Here is an 18,041-nt window from a genome sequence, read left to right as displayed (position 1 = left end):
TTATCTCAAAGTAAATAGATTAGTTTTAAAAACTCAAAAGATGCAGGCAAAACCAGGGAAACAGATATGTCAGTTTGTCAGTTATGGCATGCGCCTTAGAACCCTAACGTCATAACGGCCGGTGACCTTGACAACTCCAGAATCCTCAGGCTTCAGTGCCTAGTTTACAGTGCTCTGCCAAGTGCTGTAGACGTGCTCGATAGTCAGTGCCAAGAATTGAAGAAAACGGGATGTTTTCGTCAATCAAAAAGCGCTTTCAGCTTTCAGGCGGTCGTTCAAGGCTTCACCTCCGCAGGTAGTCTTTGAATATACTACTCTTGATCGTCCAAAGGGACTGGCAGTCACAGGAAGTGTTCTGTTTTGTTTCTCCTAAAACATGGGAACCGATTCTTACCTTCAGCACTGCTTTCATGAAAAGCTACTCATGTTCACAAGGTTCAGTGCTGCTGAGTACAGAAAGCAGGCTTTACATACTCAAGGGAGACTCTTTCTTGGCTCCATGAGGGAGAATTTTCTGTAGACCTATGACAATATCTCCCTATTCATGAAAGAGTTTTTGTGTCCTGTGAAATTTAGTTGTTTTACCTTTTATGACCAAAGAGTCATAGCTTAGAGCTTAGTTATAGCTCAACAAAATAATATCTAAGACCCTGTTGTGTTTAGAAACTTATTGATGTTTCCAGTATTATTTGCTGATCTTTGAGAATTTCCCCCCAAAACTTGAATACTGATTTAGCTATGATTGGAGTCAATTTTCCAGAATCTTCAGTTATCTAAATTTTTATGTTAACATGAAACTAAATTGCAATTACTTTTTCACAAATCTCTAGGTCACTTTATTTTATCTGTCTCAGGCCACAAATTGTCCTGGGTTTTGGGGTTTTTTTTTTTTTTACCTTCTTGTAATATTCTCAACCTTTGGCCTCTTGGTTCTCCCGTTCCCAACAGCTCGTGGCCAACTTTGCTTTGCTGCTGCCCCCTTCTCCCCACCTCTAAGAGTTGGCATGCTCTGGGGCATGTCCTGGAAACCGTTCTCCATCTACCTCAACTCCCTGTGTGCCCTCATCTTTTTTAATAGCTTTCTGTAATTTGGAGACTTGAATTTGAGCTATAGAGTTCTGTTTTGGGGATCGAGGCTAATTTTTAGTGTCGTGTTAACCTTGACCTTTGGCACAAAACTCTATCAGGTATTTGATGGGTGACTGGTTGTCCTGTGGTATTTGTTGCTTTGCAGGGAAAGCTCTTCTGTTGAGGTGGACACCCACAGTGAAAATGCTACGTCATCTGAGAGTGCCGGTCGCACTCTGCTGATCCACGGCCCCGTGGAACTCAAAAGAGGCTGGAGGAGGCAGAAGCGACACCTCTTCTTGCTCAGCGATCTGTTGCTGATAACTAACACCAAGTACGTGTACACTACAGGCTCTCCTGATTACCATCAGATTGCATTTTCACCAACCCTTACTGTGGGAAAATGTTAAGTGGATTTCTTCTTTTGGTTTTGCAAATGTTTTGATCCTCCCTTTAGTCAACAAGTATCGACAGAGGTCTTGTTCTGTGCCGTGTCCCTGTAGAGAAAACAATTGAGAATGTGACAGGCAGGGTCTCTCCTGCCTGGAGCTTCCGGACGGATGATAAAAATAAGGGGAGGGAAATTACACATTGAAGTTAGTGCTTCTCATAAGAGAGAGAAGAGGGTACCATGTGGAGAAGAAAATGGGAGCATCCTAGAGAGGGGCTGTCTATGGAGGTCTCTCTGAGTTGGCAGCATTTAAACCAAACCTATGGGGTGAGAAGCAGCCGCATTCCTAGACTAGGTGGCTGAGCCTTCTAGGATGAGGGACCAGCAGGACTCAGTGGGTGCAACTCAGCCCTCTGGAGGGAGGGGTTCAGGAAAGGCTGATGTGACTGGAGCCTGCAGTGTGGGGCACAATATCAGGTAAGATACTGTGGTCAGGGGTCCAGCCACACAGGGTCTCCACAGGCCACAAAAAAGGTTGAAATATTATGCTGAAGCGTATTTAATTAAGCAAGTGACCATATCTAGTTTATATTTTTAGCATATTGTTCTGCCTATTGCTAGATAGCAGATTGGTGGGTAAGCAAGAGTGGACGCAGGGAGACTAGTTAGGGAGGCAGTGGTTCTGATGAAATATGACAGGGACTCCATCTTGGGAGTGGCAGTGAGAAGAGGCAGCAGACAGATTTGGAACATATGTTGGAGACAGAACCAAATGGATGCACTTTCTTCCCAACCCTGGACACAAATGTAACCAACATCCAGCCTAAAACATGGTAATTGCTCAATTAACGTCTAACGGTAGGTGGATGCAAGGTCATCTGTTTACTTTCTTCATCTCTGTTTTCATGATTTATGAAACACCATAAAAGACAAAGAATATTTCACCAAACAAACTATCGAGAAGCTTTTTCATTACTAGAGAAAATGAAAACTCTTTTCTTGGCTGCCCTCACCGCTAGCTCTCAGTTAGTTACGCCATGTCATAGGTAAGACACGCAAGTACCGACTTTGCAAAATGCTATATTTAATCTGAGCGACGTTAATAATAAGAAGCATGATTTATCAGAAGTTTTTTCTGTCAGGAATTATGCTGAGGACTTTATGTACCGAATCTTGTCTGACCCTTGCAACTACCCAGTGAGATAGGCTCATTTTCCTTATCTTATGGAGGACCTTGATGCCCGGAGGTCTGCTGCCTTTCCCCAGGTCACCACCTTAGCAATTAGTGGAGTCCACGTTTGAAACTAGGTCTGTTAATTTCAGCACAGTCTCTTACCCAACCTGTGGTGCTGCTGCCTCTATTCTCTCTTTTGTCTGGATTTCACAGAACACACCACAATCAACTAGTTTTTCTCTCATCCTTGAAATCAACCTTTCCTTTGTGGTGAGGAAATGGCTACCTCACATCCTGGTGAGAAATGGAACTGAGAAACAAATGAGAAGTCTAGCTATCAAAAAAAAAATCAGAGGCCAAAATAAAGACGATAAAATATATTTAAGATGAGTGAAATTGCCTCCAGATGTAGGCTTGGAGATGACGATGTCATAAAGAGGACAGAGAGAAAAAGATTCTGTCCAGGGCTTGGCATGAGGTCCATTCAAGGCACTCTGCTCCTGATAGAGGGAATGAGGCATTATTTTAAAAAGTGTAGACTAGTTACCAATCTCTTTATTTAAGCAAGGTTAGTATAGGAAACTGAAATTTCTTGGATGCATTCTTGGGACCACACGAGGAGCATCACAGATGGCTTGTTTAGTTTCCCCAATAGCCCTCCAAGGCAGGTACTGTCATCATCTCCAGGCTTCAGATAGGAAGACAAAGACTGAGGAAGGCTCAGGAAATGGCCCGATGTCATACACAGGAAAATGGTGGGAGAGACTGCACTGCAGGTCTGCCTTCATCCCAAGGCCATGCTCTTCCTGTCACACCATGTAGTATTCCTCTGTGCTCAACCTGAGACACACAAAAGCAAGCAACCACAACACTCATCTCCTGCTTGTCAGGACTTTGCAGACCACTCACATTCAATTTGTAAGGGGAATACGTTCTCCTTCACTTTTCTTTTCACCTTTGTAATTATTACAGTATTTAGGAGAGTAGGCGACCTTTGTTTTCCTACCAGAAGCCACTTGTCTCAGATACTGCTAACCTCTGAATGGGTCTGATAGAACCTACAGTACTCTGCCAAAAACATTTTATATTGATACAGTGTTCTTTTCTCCTAGCAAATTGCATCCATTTCAGAGCTGAATTTTTATTTTGGTTGGTCCATTATCACAGAAGATGCCATCTTTCACATACTGCTTTTCAGAGAGCTCTCTGTGTCTGCTCAAGGGTTTCATAATGTGACACAATCTCTATCAATTTATTCAATAATATTCTTGTTTATGAGACTCAGTTCCTGCAAGATTACTTTTATATGCTTTCTACATCCATTGGGAATGTTGGAAAGTGTAGGTGATCTAAGGCATTTGATTTGCTTCAGAAGACCTTGATATAGAGAGAGCAGAGATTTTTGATAAGGTAACTGTCTTCATCTGGTCAGGCTACCAAAACCAAATATCATCGACTGCTTGGCTTAAACCACAGAAATGTATTTACAGAGATTCATTTATTTATTATTAGCGCTTCAAGTGGACCTCATGCCAAGCCCTGGACAGAGTCTTTTTCTCTCTGTCCTCTTTATGACATCACCATCTCCAAGGCTACACCTGGAAGCAATTTCACTCATCTTAAGTATATTTTCTTATCTTTATTTTGGCCTCTGATTTTTTTTTTTGATAGCTAGACTTCTCATTTGTTTTTCAGTTCCCTGAGCATTCTGTTCCATTTCTCACCAGGTACCAAGCAGATGAGAGTTAGTCATTTCCTCACCACACAGAAAAGAAATTTATTTATTTACAGAAATTTGTCATGGTTCTGGAGACTGGAAATCTGAGATGAGGCTGTCAGCAGGGTCGGGTCCTCATGAGAGCTCCCCTCCCGGCTTGCAGATGGCCGCCTTCTCCCCATGGGCTCGCATGCCTCTCCTCAGTGTGTGCCTGTGGAGAAAGAGCTCTCTCTCTTCCTCCCAATCCTATTGGATTAGGACCCCACTCTTATGACCTCATCTAACCTTAATTACCTCCTATAAGCTTTATCTCCCAAAACTGACATATTGGCTATTAGGGCTTCAAGGTATGAATTGGAGGGTGGGGAATGGGGTGGGAGTTGGGGACACAATTCAGTCCATAGCAGGAAGCAAGCAGTACTCAATGCTGCCACCTTGTACAAGAGTTTACCACAGCTTTTAGAAAGCTGGCTACTAGATCATTTCCATAGTAAACATTTGGGGACATTCGTGATTACTGTTATATGAGAAAATTTATTTATTTTTTTCCTACCAAGAAATAACAACTTCAATGAAATAGCCACCCGCAACAAGCCGCTTATTTCCTTTCTGTCATGCCTCGCTCTCAGATGGAGGATTGTGTTATGTCCTGGATCGATCTGTTCAAGTTAATCACCTGAGTTTAGTGCCTGCTTTTTCTACTCAGGGAAGGGGGTGGAGTGACTTAGGTTCCGTTTTTCCTCAGTGTGCCTTGAGGCTTCAGTTGGAAACTCTTTCTTCTCCAGGTTGATGCTACAGAAACCAACACAAAGGGAGTAAATACTTGACTGACTGCTGCGTATATATTAGTCAGACTAAATGAACTTTAGTTTGTGTGTAATAATAAAGGGGATTTATATGTCCTTTCTTCATGAGGAAATTATATTTCTCCCGTTGTGCTGGATGTTAATAACAGTGAGTGGAAATTGTTTGGATATTTTTTTCATTTTTTTCATACTACATTAGAAACTTTGGTTCTCAAGAATTAAAGTCAGATGGGAACTTTGTTAACATTTTTGATATTCATTAGAATGCTAAATAAGAGGTTATTTTTCAAATGAAATTATGACTTGTTTTTTTAAACAGCATCTACTTCATAAGATACTAATACTCGTAGAGGCCCATGGAGAACGTATAGAAAGGAAGAGACTGTACTTACTTAGCTCACACCCCCCTCAGACATCTCTGTCCTCATATTTAGTTATTAAAGAATATAGAAACAACGAAATCCAATTTTGTTTAGGTCAAAAGATGAAGATGACTATTAGCTTATTATCAGTGGCATTACAAAGATTCTTGCAGAAGATACCATGACCCCTACTCCCAGCATCTAAGGGAACACCTGTGCCTTAGAATGAGGGGAATCTCCCTAGAATCTGTGACTTTCCACAGTTCACCGGGGATCACGCTCCCGTGTCCAAGTTGAGGTAGAAGAAAGCGAGAGGGATACCATCATCTTAGCAGATGGATAGTGAGGACCCACGTGTTAGAAATAAAAACTGCCTTTTTCCTCCTGCTCCCTTTGAGCCATGTTTTGTAAGGTTCATCACTTCTCATTTCTACTGATGTAATCTGAAGAGTCAGTCACTGAGAGCAGAGAAACGCGGTGAGATCTCAGGAGAATCCACTGTAGTACAAGCTTTTGTTGTAATACATTTTCAGTATTTCGAGGCTAGCATTTAGCTTTGTTGATAGAATGTCAGGAGATTGATCCTCTCACTCTCAAATGAGAGAACAATGCCATCAGAAAGCCTGATGGCTCTGGGGGGAGAAAGGAGGCTGAAGGTAGGAACGATGAGGAGGGCACTACATGGAACTGTCCAGGTCAGCACTCATGGAGGCCGAGTGGTTGTGAGCATAGGCTCATGACTTAGGCTGTCTGGCTTCAAAGCCCATCTCTTGCTTTTGGCAATTTTCTTAATCTCTCTGTGAGTTTCCTCATCTATAAAACGGAGCTAATAGATATAGTGGATTGAGGATTAAGTGAAGCAATGTTTGTAAAATATGTAGAATAGTGCTTGGCATGTGGTGGGAGCTCAATAAATGTTATAGGAGACTGAAAACCAAACAGAAACTCCGTGGTTTGGTTTCAAGGAAGTGGATAATCTTGGGACTTCATGGAACTTCGGAGAGAATTAAAGAAACGACTCTTTCAGGTGCACATATTTGGAATTTTCCACACAGTACCTTAGGTGTCTCCACACATGGACATCTACATGACAAAACTTTTAAAATCTGTAAAAACAAGTAGACATGTGTCTCTCTTTCCTATCGGCAGTAGACTATTTTTAGCTTCGTAATGCTTTTAGAGTTACGATCTAGAACAATTATTTTATCTGAGAATTGATTGTGTTTCACACAAATATTCAAATACATCAACATAGGGTAAAAATGTGAAATAAATGTCTAAGAAGCCACCTGTGTCACAAGGCATATTTGCATCCACTGTACCCTAACGTTTGAATCTAGGTCATCCTTCAGGTAGGCTTCCTGCAGAATTATTTTCGTTTCATAAATCCCATCAAAGCCTTTTTGCTTTAACTGTTCCATGAGTCAGCAGAGTCTTAGGGGTTTTTGAACCTGAGGTGTCTTGGATCTCATTTTAGCTTTAGCGTTTCCACATGTGGTTCTGAATAGGAGGCAATTCCGAAGTGGCGTGCCCGTGTTCCCTAGGCATCCTTCAGAGGACTTGTACCGTCTAAATCTCAGGCTCACCTGAGTGTTAAATTTGTGAGTTAACCGAGAGATATAGTGGTTTCCATGTCAGAGGTCAAAGGAGATTAGGCAGAAACTGTCGGAAAACCATTTCATTGCTGACAAAGCCGATCACCTTCCGATTCCTCAGAGATAAATGGGAAATATCTCCATGACTCACATGTAAGACCTCCTGGGCACTGATGTGGGACCAATCGATTGATTGGTTGAATTTTGAGCTCAGTCCGCGCGCTAACAGTTTTTCAGTTTGATCCGGAACCTGATAGAAAATGGTATGAATGAAATCTTAATAAAGGAAATTTAAAATAACCTATGCTTAAACGCTAGAAAATCTTTTAAAAAATTAAGGCTGAAAATGTATTTTAAATCCCTCTGATCCAAGCTTATTGCTGTTTTAGTCTGATTCTCAAGAAAAAAGTTGTATAATTATCTTTATAAATCATGTATCATGTATCTTTGTTCAGCTACTCAAAGGCTTTTTAAAGTAAGCAAGACATGAACAAATAATAAATTAATTATAGTAATAAATCATTAAGTAAATAAAATGATATATGTGAATATAATAACAAATATAACAATAATAAATGAATAATAAATGAATTAATGGTTCTCTAAAAAAGCTCTAAAATGTAGAGTATGGTCCGTACTCAATCCTCAACATGCAGAAAAATTGCTATTTGCTGCCATTGTGTTTTCAGGGCCCTCCTGGCCCAGGCATCACTCAGCACACACTTTGTAAAGACCCATCCAACCCCTGACTGTGTGGAGCACAGAGGGTCACAGAGCTAAAGGAGGCACGTTGCACCCTGGGGCAGTGAGAATTGGCATCTTACCATGAGCACAGCTGTTCCCATAACATTTAAGAAACAAACTAACAGAGGTCTTGTTTGGTTATCTTTCTAGTTACAAAAAACACTTTAAAATAAAAAATAAAGTACCCCTGAACACCATATGGATTGCCAACTGTTTGGACAAATTTGGAGAAGTGGACACCTCTGCCAAGAGGTCCTTTGTCTTGGGCTGGCCCACAGTGAACTTTGTGGCCACCTTCAGGTAAGACCTACAGCTTTTGTATTCAATGACTCCTTTTCTTACCTCTCATAATGACACTTGTATGTACTTTCCCCCAAAAGGTTTTTATGTGCAAATTGATCATGAAAAATGGGAACTATTGGAGTAATTTCCTTTCCTTTTTGGATGAGTGCTTTTTCAAATGGGCTCTAGGAGCTACTTGGGGAGGTGGAAGTTCAGGGTACATGGAGTAAGGTTTAAGGCCCCTCTCAACATCCTGCCCCTAATCCCCAGTGAGTAGCTGTGTTTTTAAATCACTGGAATATCTTCCGTGAGCAAGTAGCATTAAATAGTCCAAGTCAGTTTGAAAATTTGCTTTTATACTCTCAAATTCATTCCCTTAAAAATAGTATTTAATTATGCAAATAAAATTAATCATGTCATCAAATACTGGGTTGCCTGAATTGCTGTGTACATATTGTCTTATTTGGTGTCTATAGAGAGGTGACAATTCAAGACAAAGGTATGGTCCAAGAGTACAAGTTAGTGTTCCGAGGCATGTTCTAAGACTGGCACGAGGATGGGGAATGTGGCCCCCTGACCCTGGACATCCTGAGTCTACACTTCTGGGTTCACAGGGGTTCTTTTTTATATTTGAATAGCACTGCCAGCTGCAGGAACGCTCTGAGGTATAATTAACCCTTTTCCTGTTCTGGAAACTGAAACTCAGAGTGGTTAATTGATTTGCCCGTGATCACATAGCTTGCCTCACATAGTTGCAATTATGTGTTTAGATTCCACACCAACTGCTCTCCCACTTTACGATCTATTTCCCATCGCTGTAACACTGCTTGGAAAACAGCAGGGCCCATCAAATGCCCAACGATGAGGAGAGCACAACTGACACGCACATCCACGTCAGTGATAAACGGCTGCTGCTATTTTCATCTGCAATGGCAGTTCTAATATCTTAGTATAAGTATTTTATGTAGTTAATTTTTCTCCCTTTTTTTAAATTGCAGTTCTTCAGAACTAAAGGAAAAATGGCACTCTTCCCTTCAAAGGTATTTTTTCAGTATACATATTCTAAATCTTTGATCCACAATAAAAGATTGCAGATCTCTTCATGGCAGCACCCTCAAACTATTCTCCCTCTCTCTAGTAGAAGCTGTCCGAGCATCCTCAAATAACTCCTTGTTTAGATTTACCCGGCTGCTACTGCAAAAATGTCCTCTCACTTACATGCATGTTTTGCTTATTTTTGAGGAAGTTCTGCTTGTCACTCTCATCTTCCCCTTCTCTCCAACCTAATGATTGGATCCAACGTTACTCTCAAAACACACGCTCAATTTCCCTAAGTGCAGGTTACTCTACTGAGTGATTCTCAAAGCAGCTGCTACTTCCTACCCTTGAACCCAGGAAGGTGCTGGGCTCTCCAATCAGGCAGGAAAGCTCTGAGGACTGGATCTACTGCCAAATCTCACACGACAGGGGCAACCCGTTATTTTCTGGGTCATGTCTTACTTTCACGAAGTATTTTTGCATATTCTTCCAACTCATAATTTGGTTTTGCCGAGTCTATTTATATGCTTTCAAAAATAACCAAGTAGACTGAAAATATTAGCAGTATAGATTATTTGAAAAGAAGCTAATAGCTAATGCATCCTACTCTATTTTGGGTTATTATTGAATGTGATTAGGTGCATCAATCTAGCCAAAGAGAAGGACCAGCCAGAGAGCATTCCCCTCAAAATCATCACTGAGGACATTAAGAACTGTGTCTGTGTGAGTATTTTTAAGAGCAAAAATTAAATTAAATTCCAAGTTCTTTATTTGGGCAGAATGAAAGAGAAAGGCATAGACATAGACAGAGAGAGATGGAGGTAGAAACAGAGAGAGAGAGAGAGAAAGGGAGAGAGAAGGAAAGAAAAACAGGAAGGGGAGATGAGGGGGAGGGAGGGAGAAAGGAAGAGAGGGGAAGAGAAAGAGAGAATTTAGAAGGTACCAAGTGGAAAACTGTATTTTCCCGTATCCATACTGTGACGTAAAACGTGAATCCCAGGTGATATGAAGCAAGAGGAATCTATGATGGCTTCAGTGCTTAAGCATGGAAAGAATATTGCATGGTAAACGTTCCTAATGTTTCTCTGGATCCTGCTAATGGTAATTATAGTGGCTTGTTGTAATAAAGTGATTTTCACAACCAGGTATTTCCTATTAGAATGAAACATTTTTTCCAATTGTTGCTACATGCAGAGTGGCCTGGGTTGTTTCCACAGTTTTTTTCTTCCTAGGATGTTTTATTTAGAATAATTGTAAAGTTACAGAAAAGTTGCAAAAATACAAAAGGTATAAAGAACACCCATATACCCTTTAGCTAGATTCACCTATTTGGTTAACATTTTACTCCATTTGCTTTATCATTTATTTTGTTGTCTCTCTCTCCTTCTCCATATTGTGTATGAAGATACCTATTTTTGAGGGTCACACATACGTCGCGGTCCTTTATCCTTAAACACTTGGGTATGTCCTAAGCATAAGGGTAGTCCCTTCTATAACACCATACAGTTATCGCCTTTAGTACATTGAACATTGGTGTAATACTTGAAGCTACCATTCATGTTCCCATTTTGCCGGCTGGCCTCAGTAATGTCCCTCTTCTAGGAGAGAATCTACTGGAGGGTCAGGTATTAAAAATGCGGAGAAGTTTTGAAAAGTCTTTCATTCTGAGGAATGTCAGCACTAATTGAACTGAAAAGTTTGAGACTTTTAAGAGATCAGTATATTTCTACCTTATTTTGTTGATGCCACTGGGGAAAAAAACCATTCACCTCAGTTGTTTCTATAGAATTTGATCTCTGAAACTGTAGTGCAGGAGCCAAGACATTGACCCTGAGGAGCAAATATTCTGGGTGTTTTTCATATCACTTTGTTCTGTTATCTGTTACGGGAGCTCTCGATCACACACGATAGTATGTGAAGGTGGAAAAAGAGGCAGTTTAAGACAGTTATTTCCTGGCCAGTAGGAAAGCCGTGCAAATATTCTGATCTGTTTCTGAGTATCGGAGAGATGCTCTGCTTGAGGAGATAAGACTGCAGAGTTCCCTAGGAAAGCACACTGCCTGCTCTCATTTCACTTAGGGCAGGGGTTGCAGTCAGAATTTTTCATGGAAAATCACCTTTAAATTTTTGAAAATGAACTTTAATTGTATAAACATTACACAAAACAAACATTTCTAATGTTCTTCATTCATTCCTGAAGATCCAAATTTCCCTCTAATTCTATTTCATTTCACCCTGGAGAAACTTTCCTTAGCATTTCTTGTTATGCAGATCTGGTGCCAACAGATTTTCTTAGTTTCTTTTATCTGAAAATGTCTTTATTTCACCTTCACTCTTGAAAGATGTGTTTGCTGGATGTAGAATTTTGCCTGCAATTTTTTTTCTTTCGGCGCTTTAAAGATGTTCCACTGTCTTTTGGTCTTTATGCTTCTGATGAGTTGTCTGTGATCATTCAAACATTAATCATCTGCATATGATCTGTCATTTTTCTTCAGCTGCTTTCAAGATTTTTTCTGATTTTTGGTTTTTAGCAGTGTGGGTAAGTATTAGAGCATGGTTTTCCTTGAATCTGTTTTTTTGCCAAACAAAATCCTGTTTGGCATTTTCTAAACTTCTTGAGTTTTTAAATTTATGTCTTTATGAATGTAAATTATGTCTAAAGTTTGGGAAATTTTGGTCATTATTTCCTCATTTTTTTTCTTCCCCATTTTTTCTCTTCTTTCTTTCTGAGATTCTAGTTACACGTATATCAGACACTTTGATGTTGTCCACAGGCCCCTCAGGTTCTGTTAATTTTTTCAATCTTCTTTTTCCCCCTTTACTCTTCACATTGGATAATTTGTATTCTCTACTTTCAAAATCATTTCCTCTTCCATTTGTCATCTTCATTATGCAATTTAGCCTGTGTAGTTTCAATTTTTTTTTCAGATTTCAGATAAAAAATTTCTATTTTTCAATATTTTTAATTTCTATGCTGAGATTCCTATATTTTTGTTTATTATGACCATATTTTCATTTCTATAATTGAGCATAATTGTAATAGCTGTCTTTGGCTAATAATTTGAACGTTTAGATCATCTCAGGGTTGTCCTCAACTCTTGAGAATTGATCACATTTTCCTGGTTCTTCATATATCAAGTAACACTTTGGTTCTTATGAAAAAAAAATCACATTTCCATTTTTTTCAAATTATTTGATGAAATAGTTTATTTTTTTTTAAGGCGTTTGTTTGCAAAGAGCTCTGTCTACTGGAATTTATCTGTTTTGGAGAACAGACAACATGCAGGAAGAAATACACACATCCCTGGAATGACTATTTTGAACATAATATGTTCCTTATGCCAGGAAAAACCGTTATCTTACAGACCAGATAAATTTGGGAGTGATGATTAGCATTTGAAAAGAGATTCTTTTACTTTAAAAAATCTTTCATGGGAGAGTTTTTGATTGTATTGAAGGGACTTCAGACATCTTAAAAACAGCAGCACCCTTACTTCTGGTTAGGTCCCGAGGGAAACCCCATGTTTGAATGCCCCCAGACATGTCAGCACAGGAAGCTCCCAGCATGCCTGCGTCTGGGCGCTCGGAACTCTACCACTGGGTTCTGAAGCACTTTCTCATAATCCTTAGGGCTACAAGTAGTTGGAAATCAATGAATGCTTTCATTGATAGAAGTCCCATTATAAGCAAGTTTCAGGGCCATCTGTCATATCAAGCAATTGAATTCATACGAAGAAAAATACAATGAAAGGACAAGGAATGAATTATGAAAGGATTCCCTTTGTTTTTAATGTCATCTTCAAGCCTCTGAGTGTCCCCTTATGCTGTCTGTCTTCTTTAAGCACCGTTGATTTAGGACAGGGGCCTTCCTGCCTGATAATACTCCAAAACTATGTGCGCAGTCAGTGTTCTTGGTTACCATTTTTCTTCTTTTAAAATGTCTTTTGGAGTTCAGAGTTCAATAGATGTCTCAGAATCCTATTAATTGCTTTCGGGTACTTTTCTGTAAACTGTCTTCCTATTTTAATGGAGCAGTTTCTCACTGTGAGGTGTGGCAGGGAGCTATTGTGAATACCCTAGTCACTGGCAGAGTTTGGAATGGAACTTGAGTTTCTCAAATTTTCAGTCTAATTTCCTGGACTCATTGGTTTCAGTTAATTTTCTCAACATATCTTGACAATGAAAACTTAGTGACCATCATGCCAGACACAAAGAAAGTACTCACTAAAGAATAGCTTTTAAAAATGCCTTTTATAGCCAGTTCTTCTGATTTTACGAACACCAAGTATGTAATTGCAAAGAAATAAAGCCATATTACAAAAGCACAACTCAGGAAGAGAAAGGGTTCAGCTCCTCCTTTTTAAACCACCCCCCCTCCATTACAGAAATAGCCTCAAGGTGCTGAGGACCAGCCCACAGGCCTGCCCGGAATTCTCAGTCTTTCTCCTTGCTTAAGCTGTTATGTTTTTTGTGCCACAAATCCTTTCAGAGAAATGTTTGATTTACTGAAATGCTTCCTACTAGCCTCATGTTATACAAAGGAATGAAAGTAAATGGTATTTAGGGGTTTGTGTGCTGTGTCACTACCTGAAAACAAGCTTGCCTTTAGAATACGGATAGTAATTTGACAGAAATTATTTAAATTTTTCAAATTTAAATTATAGCATTTTTTTCGCATTTATTTTTTACAGTCTGTAACTGTAACAGTGACCAATTCGGATACAGTGAATAACATTATCAACATGTCACTACCAATGCTTGGAATAACTGTAAGTTACCTGCAAACTATTTTTACTTAAAAACCAACTTTAATTTTTGAGATTTGTGTGCGTGTGTGTGTTTGCATAATGCACCACCCATCATGACAACTGATTATTATGGATTTCAAAGTCATATTTTGTCCCCCTTCAAATTTGGAAATTGAAGGCAGCAAAGCTATATTATTAACCTATATATGGTTGCTATTCTTGTATTCCCATTTTAAATTTTGTGCAAATGGAAAGTAATAGCATAATGAAATTGGGCTATAATTTTAGAGTGCTAATGGCAACATGCATTTTTATTGTATGTATTTTATACATGGACAATCACATAAGATTCTAAATATTTCCTCCTCCACTGGACTGTTCCTTCTGTATAATCTTTCCTGATTCCTCCCCTCCCATCGCCATTTGCCCTGGTTGTCATTCAAGGACTCAATCTCAGTATGATGAACCCTAAATAAGATGTTTTCTTGTGAACTTTGATATAAAGACCATCTGGCTATAGGCTCCACCCCATTGATGCAGACCCTGAGGATGAGTTGGCTGATGCCCTTTGTGAATTGGTAAAGGAGGAGACAAGTTCTGAATGAGACCACGAATCCGGGGGCGTTTGTGTCCACATCACTTTCATCCTGTTCTGCTTTTAAGTGTCTGCTCTTTGATACTTTGATGGAGCTGGTGTGAGCTGTTGAAATTCTTTTTGGTGAGAGATACATATGTTTGAGGACGAGGTTGTGTCAGGGAAAAGAGAGGGAGAGTAACATGCAGATGGACAGAAAACAAGGAAGCACTTGTAAAGCACGGCTCCTCAAATAAAATTCTCTGGAAATGTAAAAATGCCCTGTTACAGTGACAGGGCGTAATTACAAGACTTGTATTTAAAATTTGCCTAACCCAATGGTATAATAAAGCCTCTTAAAAGCTAAGCACAACCAGAATTTTCCATAAGGAGCCAATGATTTCTGTACAAACAGAATTAATAATAAAACATTTTAAATGAATTGGAATTTATATGCATGAGTAAAGCACACTTCTGCATTGATTTCTAACCTAGAAGATATGTACACTCTGAATAACAATTAAACCTTGGAAGAGAGTGAGTGTTTTTAGGGATGAGGTTAGGGAGATTGATTAATGATATAGCTCATTTTATTTCATGATTTTAATTTTCCTTAGCGTAAAGTGATCAATCTCACTAGACAAAAAAATTTCTCTTCTAACGAAGAGTTGAGCCTATTTGGCTATATATGTATGCCTGATTGAAGAGATTCCAACACAGTGTTTCCAATCCCTACCTTAAAAGAAAAGGTTTTTATTAGCTCTCATTTCCTATTTGCAACACAATTTTGAGCAGATTTAGCTGTGCAGGCACGTGTGTGTGCCTGTGTATGTGTGTGTGATGGCTGCCATAGCTGGGACTCTCCTTCAGAAGGGCTAGACTGATTTTTAATCGGGAGTCAAGGGCAAGCGCGGTACCTATCAATCACCAACAATTCCGTTTCAAACATTTTTTGCTTTATCCTCTCTTGGAGAACTCTTTAAAATAATTCAGCTGTCTTTATAATTTTGACTTGTTCGTTCCGAGTAGGCTTTACAGCATTACTGGCAACGATTCTGCTGGGAGTGGCTGTGCTCTGCATCTGACCTGTTCTCTCGGTTACAGTTCTTGTGGCTTCTTTCCCGCGTCTGCACCAGAGTCAGTGCGCTGACTTCGCTGGGCCATCTCCTCAAGGCCTCCTGGGCTTCCGCCTCCTTTAGCTCAGGGTTGCTGAGCCATCGAGGCCTTTCAAGCTTTACTTTCATGGAACAGTCATGGCAGGGCGTGTGGCTCTCTGGACAGCATGCTTGTCTGGGCAGGGACATTTGAAGGCAAAAGCCAACATTCTCCAAGGAGTTTGGAGATAGCAGAAGGCAGGACTCTCAAGATTAGACTTTTCCTCCTTAATAAAGGGGGCATAACTGTGATTTCTTTTGCTATCGGCCACGCCCAAATTGAGGGGCTGACTGCATTGTGGTTCCATAGATCCTTGGCCTTCATCAACAGGGACAAGAATCAGGGAGGGTCTATTGGAGGCTGTGAGAGGAATAAGGGGTTACTGAAATCGGCGCCATTGACTCCGAAAAACTGTAGCCACCCCCATTGACCAAATAGCATTTATACTGGCCCCAATTTTTTCTTTTTGGAAGCAGAAATGCTAAGGAACTGGTACCTGCTGTGAAAGATTTTGTGTGACACATAGTTCTTTTTGTTTCCAAGGGCTCTGAGAAAGATTACCAGCTGTGGGTCAGTTCCGGCAAGAAAGAGGCCCCATGCCCACTCACTGGTAAGTGTCTGGGAACATCTCAGAGGGGGCTGATTGGGTGGAAAACTGCAACTCTGAAGTCTCAAAGGAACGGTTGCTCAGTCTCAAGCTCCAAGACCCTTAAAAGTGAAAATCTTATGCAATATTCCTTCCTACATTTATTAAATAATTACTAAGCACTTACTCTATCCCAGGCACTGATAACATCTCTTCATTCCATGGCTTATGGTCTAGTTTGTGGGAAATGTGAGTTTTTCTTCTTTACTTTTTTACTTGACAAGCAGAGCTGTCTTGAAAAACTTATACATACTTACTTCCTCAGGTATGATGGCAACCTGGATCGGAATTTCTTTTCCCATCTATTTATTTTTTTTATATTCCACTCTTGAATTCCTCTGTTCCATTTCCTAACTACTAAGTAGCCTCTATTTTGTGAGAATCTTAAAAAATCCAGCCATACCTCTGAATCCAAGTACAAATATTTATTTAATACTTGCTCTGTGTCCGAAACTTTTCTCAGCATCATAAGAAAGATGAGATAATCGCAGTTAACTCCTCACATCTTCACTGACTAAACCACCGGTACTTTGCTGTTTCTCAGGCCGAGTTTTCTAGCATTGTTCTTGAGGTTATTGATAAATCGATTACACCTCTCCTAAAATCGTTATTAGAGCAAGTGAGCTAAAAGAATAATAATAATTCTTGGATCAGCAAATTTGTTCAGTGTGGAAAATAGAGGGACTAAGACAAGGGAAGGGACAGGCTCTGTCGCAGACCTGGCAGGAGGTCTTCTCAGCCTTCACGGAATTGAAGAGAGTGAGGACCTTGCTCTGGATGAGGTTGGGCTGAAGGGAGTGTTGTGGCTGGTTTGATCTTCTATCCAGACCACTAACACTGTCTCCCTGTCGGCAATAAGGCTGTTTTGCTTTCTTCTCATTCATGTGTTCACTGCAGGAGCACTTTGAATTTCCTTCAAGAACTTTTCTTTTGCGTTCATGACTTGGCTAACTCTCTGGTGCCAGAGGACTAGCTCTCAGCCGCCTCAGCTTTCGACATGGCTTCCTCAGGAAGCTTAATCATTTCTCACTTTTCATTTAAGGTGAGAGGTGTGTGACTCTTCCTCTCATTGAACACTTAGAGGCCATTGTAGGGTTACTAGCTGGCCTAACTTCCATATTGTCATGTCTCAGGGAACAGGGAGGCCTGAGGATATGGAGAGAGAGGGGAATGTCAGGTCAGTGGAGAGGTCAGAACACACACACATTTATCCATTAAGGTCTCCATCTTAGATGGGCAGTGTTCATAGTGCCCCAAAACAATTACAATAGTACCATCAAAGACACTGATCACAGATCACCATAACAACTATAATAATCATGAAAAAGACTGGAATATTGCAAGAACTATCAAAATATGACACAGCGACATAAAGCGAGCAAACACCGTTGGAAACACGGTGCTGATCGATTTGCTTGACATAGGGTTGCCGGAAGTTCTCAATTTGTAAAAAGCACAGTATCTGTGAAATGCAATTAAGGGAAGCACAATAAAACTAGGCATGCCTGTATTCTTCAAGAATGAAATCCACACCACACTGTTGGGGAAAAGTGCAATTCTCCACAGAGAACTCTATGGAGAGGAAGCAATTTAAAGCATGGAAGAGCAAAACAAATCACATGGCAGGCAACTCCCGGTGATGTTGGGGGCAGTTTTCCACTCTGTAAACACTGTTTTGCACTTTGCTTCTGGGTTTCCAACACCATGCAGCCTTCCCTCTGATGGCTGCCTGGCAGGGCCC

At 40.2% G+C, this 18,041-nt stretch overlaps 1 protein-coding gene across 8 annotated transcripts in view; it reads left to right on the top strand.

Annotated features, from left to right (window-relative positions):
• Positions 1 to 31: 31 nt before the first annotated feature.
• LOC138921112 (rho GTPase-activating protein 20-like) overlaps positions 32 to 18,041 on the top strand; it is a 56,206-nt gene continuing 38,196 nt past the window's right edge. For 7 of the 8 annotated variants that reach the window (XM_070253488.1, XM_070253487.1, XM_070253493.1 and 4 more), the window contains exons 1-7: positions 32 to 295; positions 1,235 to 1,402; positions 8,008 to 8,157; positions 9,138 to 9,179; positions 9,816 to 9,900; positions 13,869 to 13,946; positions 16,198 to 16,264. In XM_070253488.1, coding sequence (XP_070109589.1) covers positions 231 to 295; positions 1,235 to 1,402; positions 8,008 to 8,157; positions 9,138 to 9,179; positions 9,816 to 9,900; positions 13,869 to 13,946; positions 16,198 to 16,264 — 655 coding nt within the window. In that variant the 5' untranslated portion in view covers positions 32 to 230. The remainder of the gene's footprint in view (positions 296 to 1,234; positions 1,403 to 8,007; positions 8,158 to 9,137; positions 9,180 to 9,815; positions 9,901 to 13,868; positions 13,947 to 16,197; positions 16,265 to 18,041) is intronic. The other variant, XM_070253494.1, reaches the window with a different exon arrangement.

This window comes from Equus caballus, chromosome 27 (genome assembly GCF_041296265.1).
Source record: "Equus caballus isolate H_3958 breed thoroughbred chromosome 27, TB-T2T, whole genome shotgun sequence".
NCBI lineage: Eukaryota > Metazoa > Chordata > Mammalia > Perissodactyla > Equidae > Equus > Equus caballus.
The sequence above is the reverse complement of the archived record's forward strand: the minus strand, read 5'-3'. Positions and strand labels throughout refer to the sequence as shown.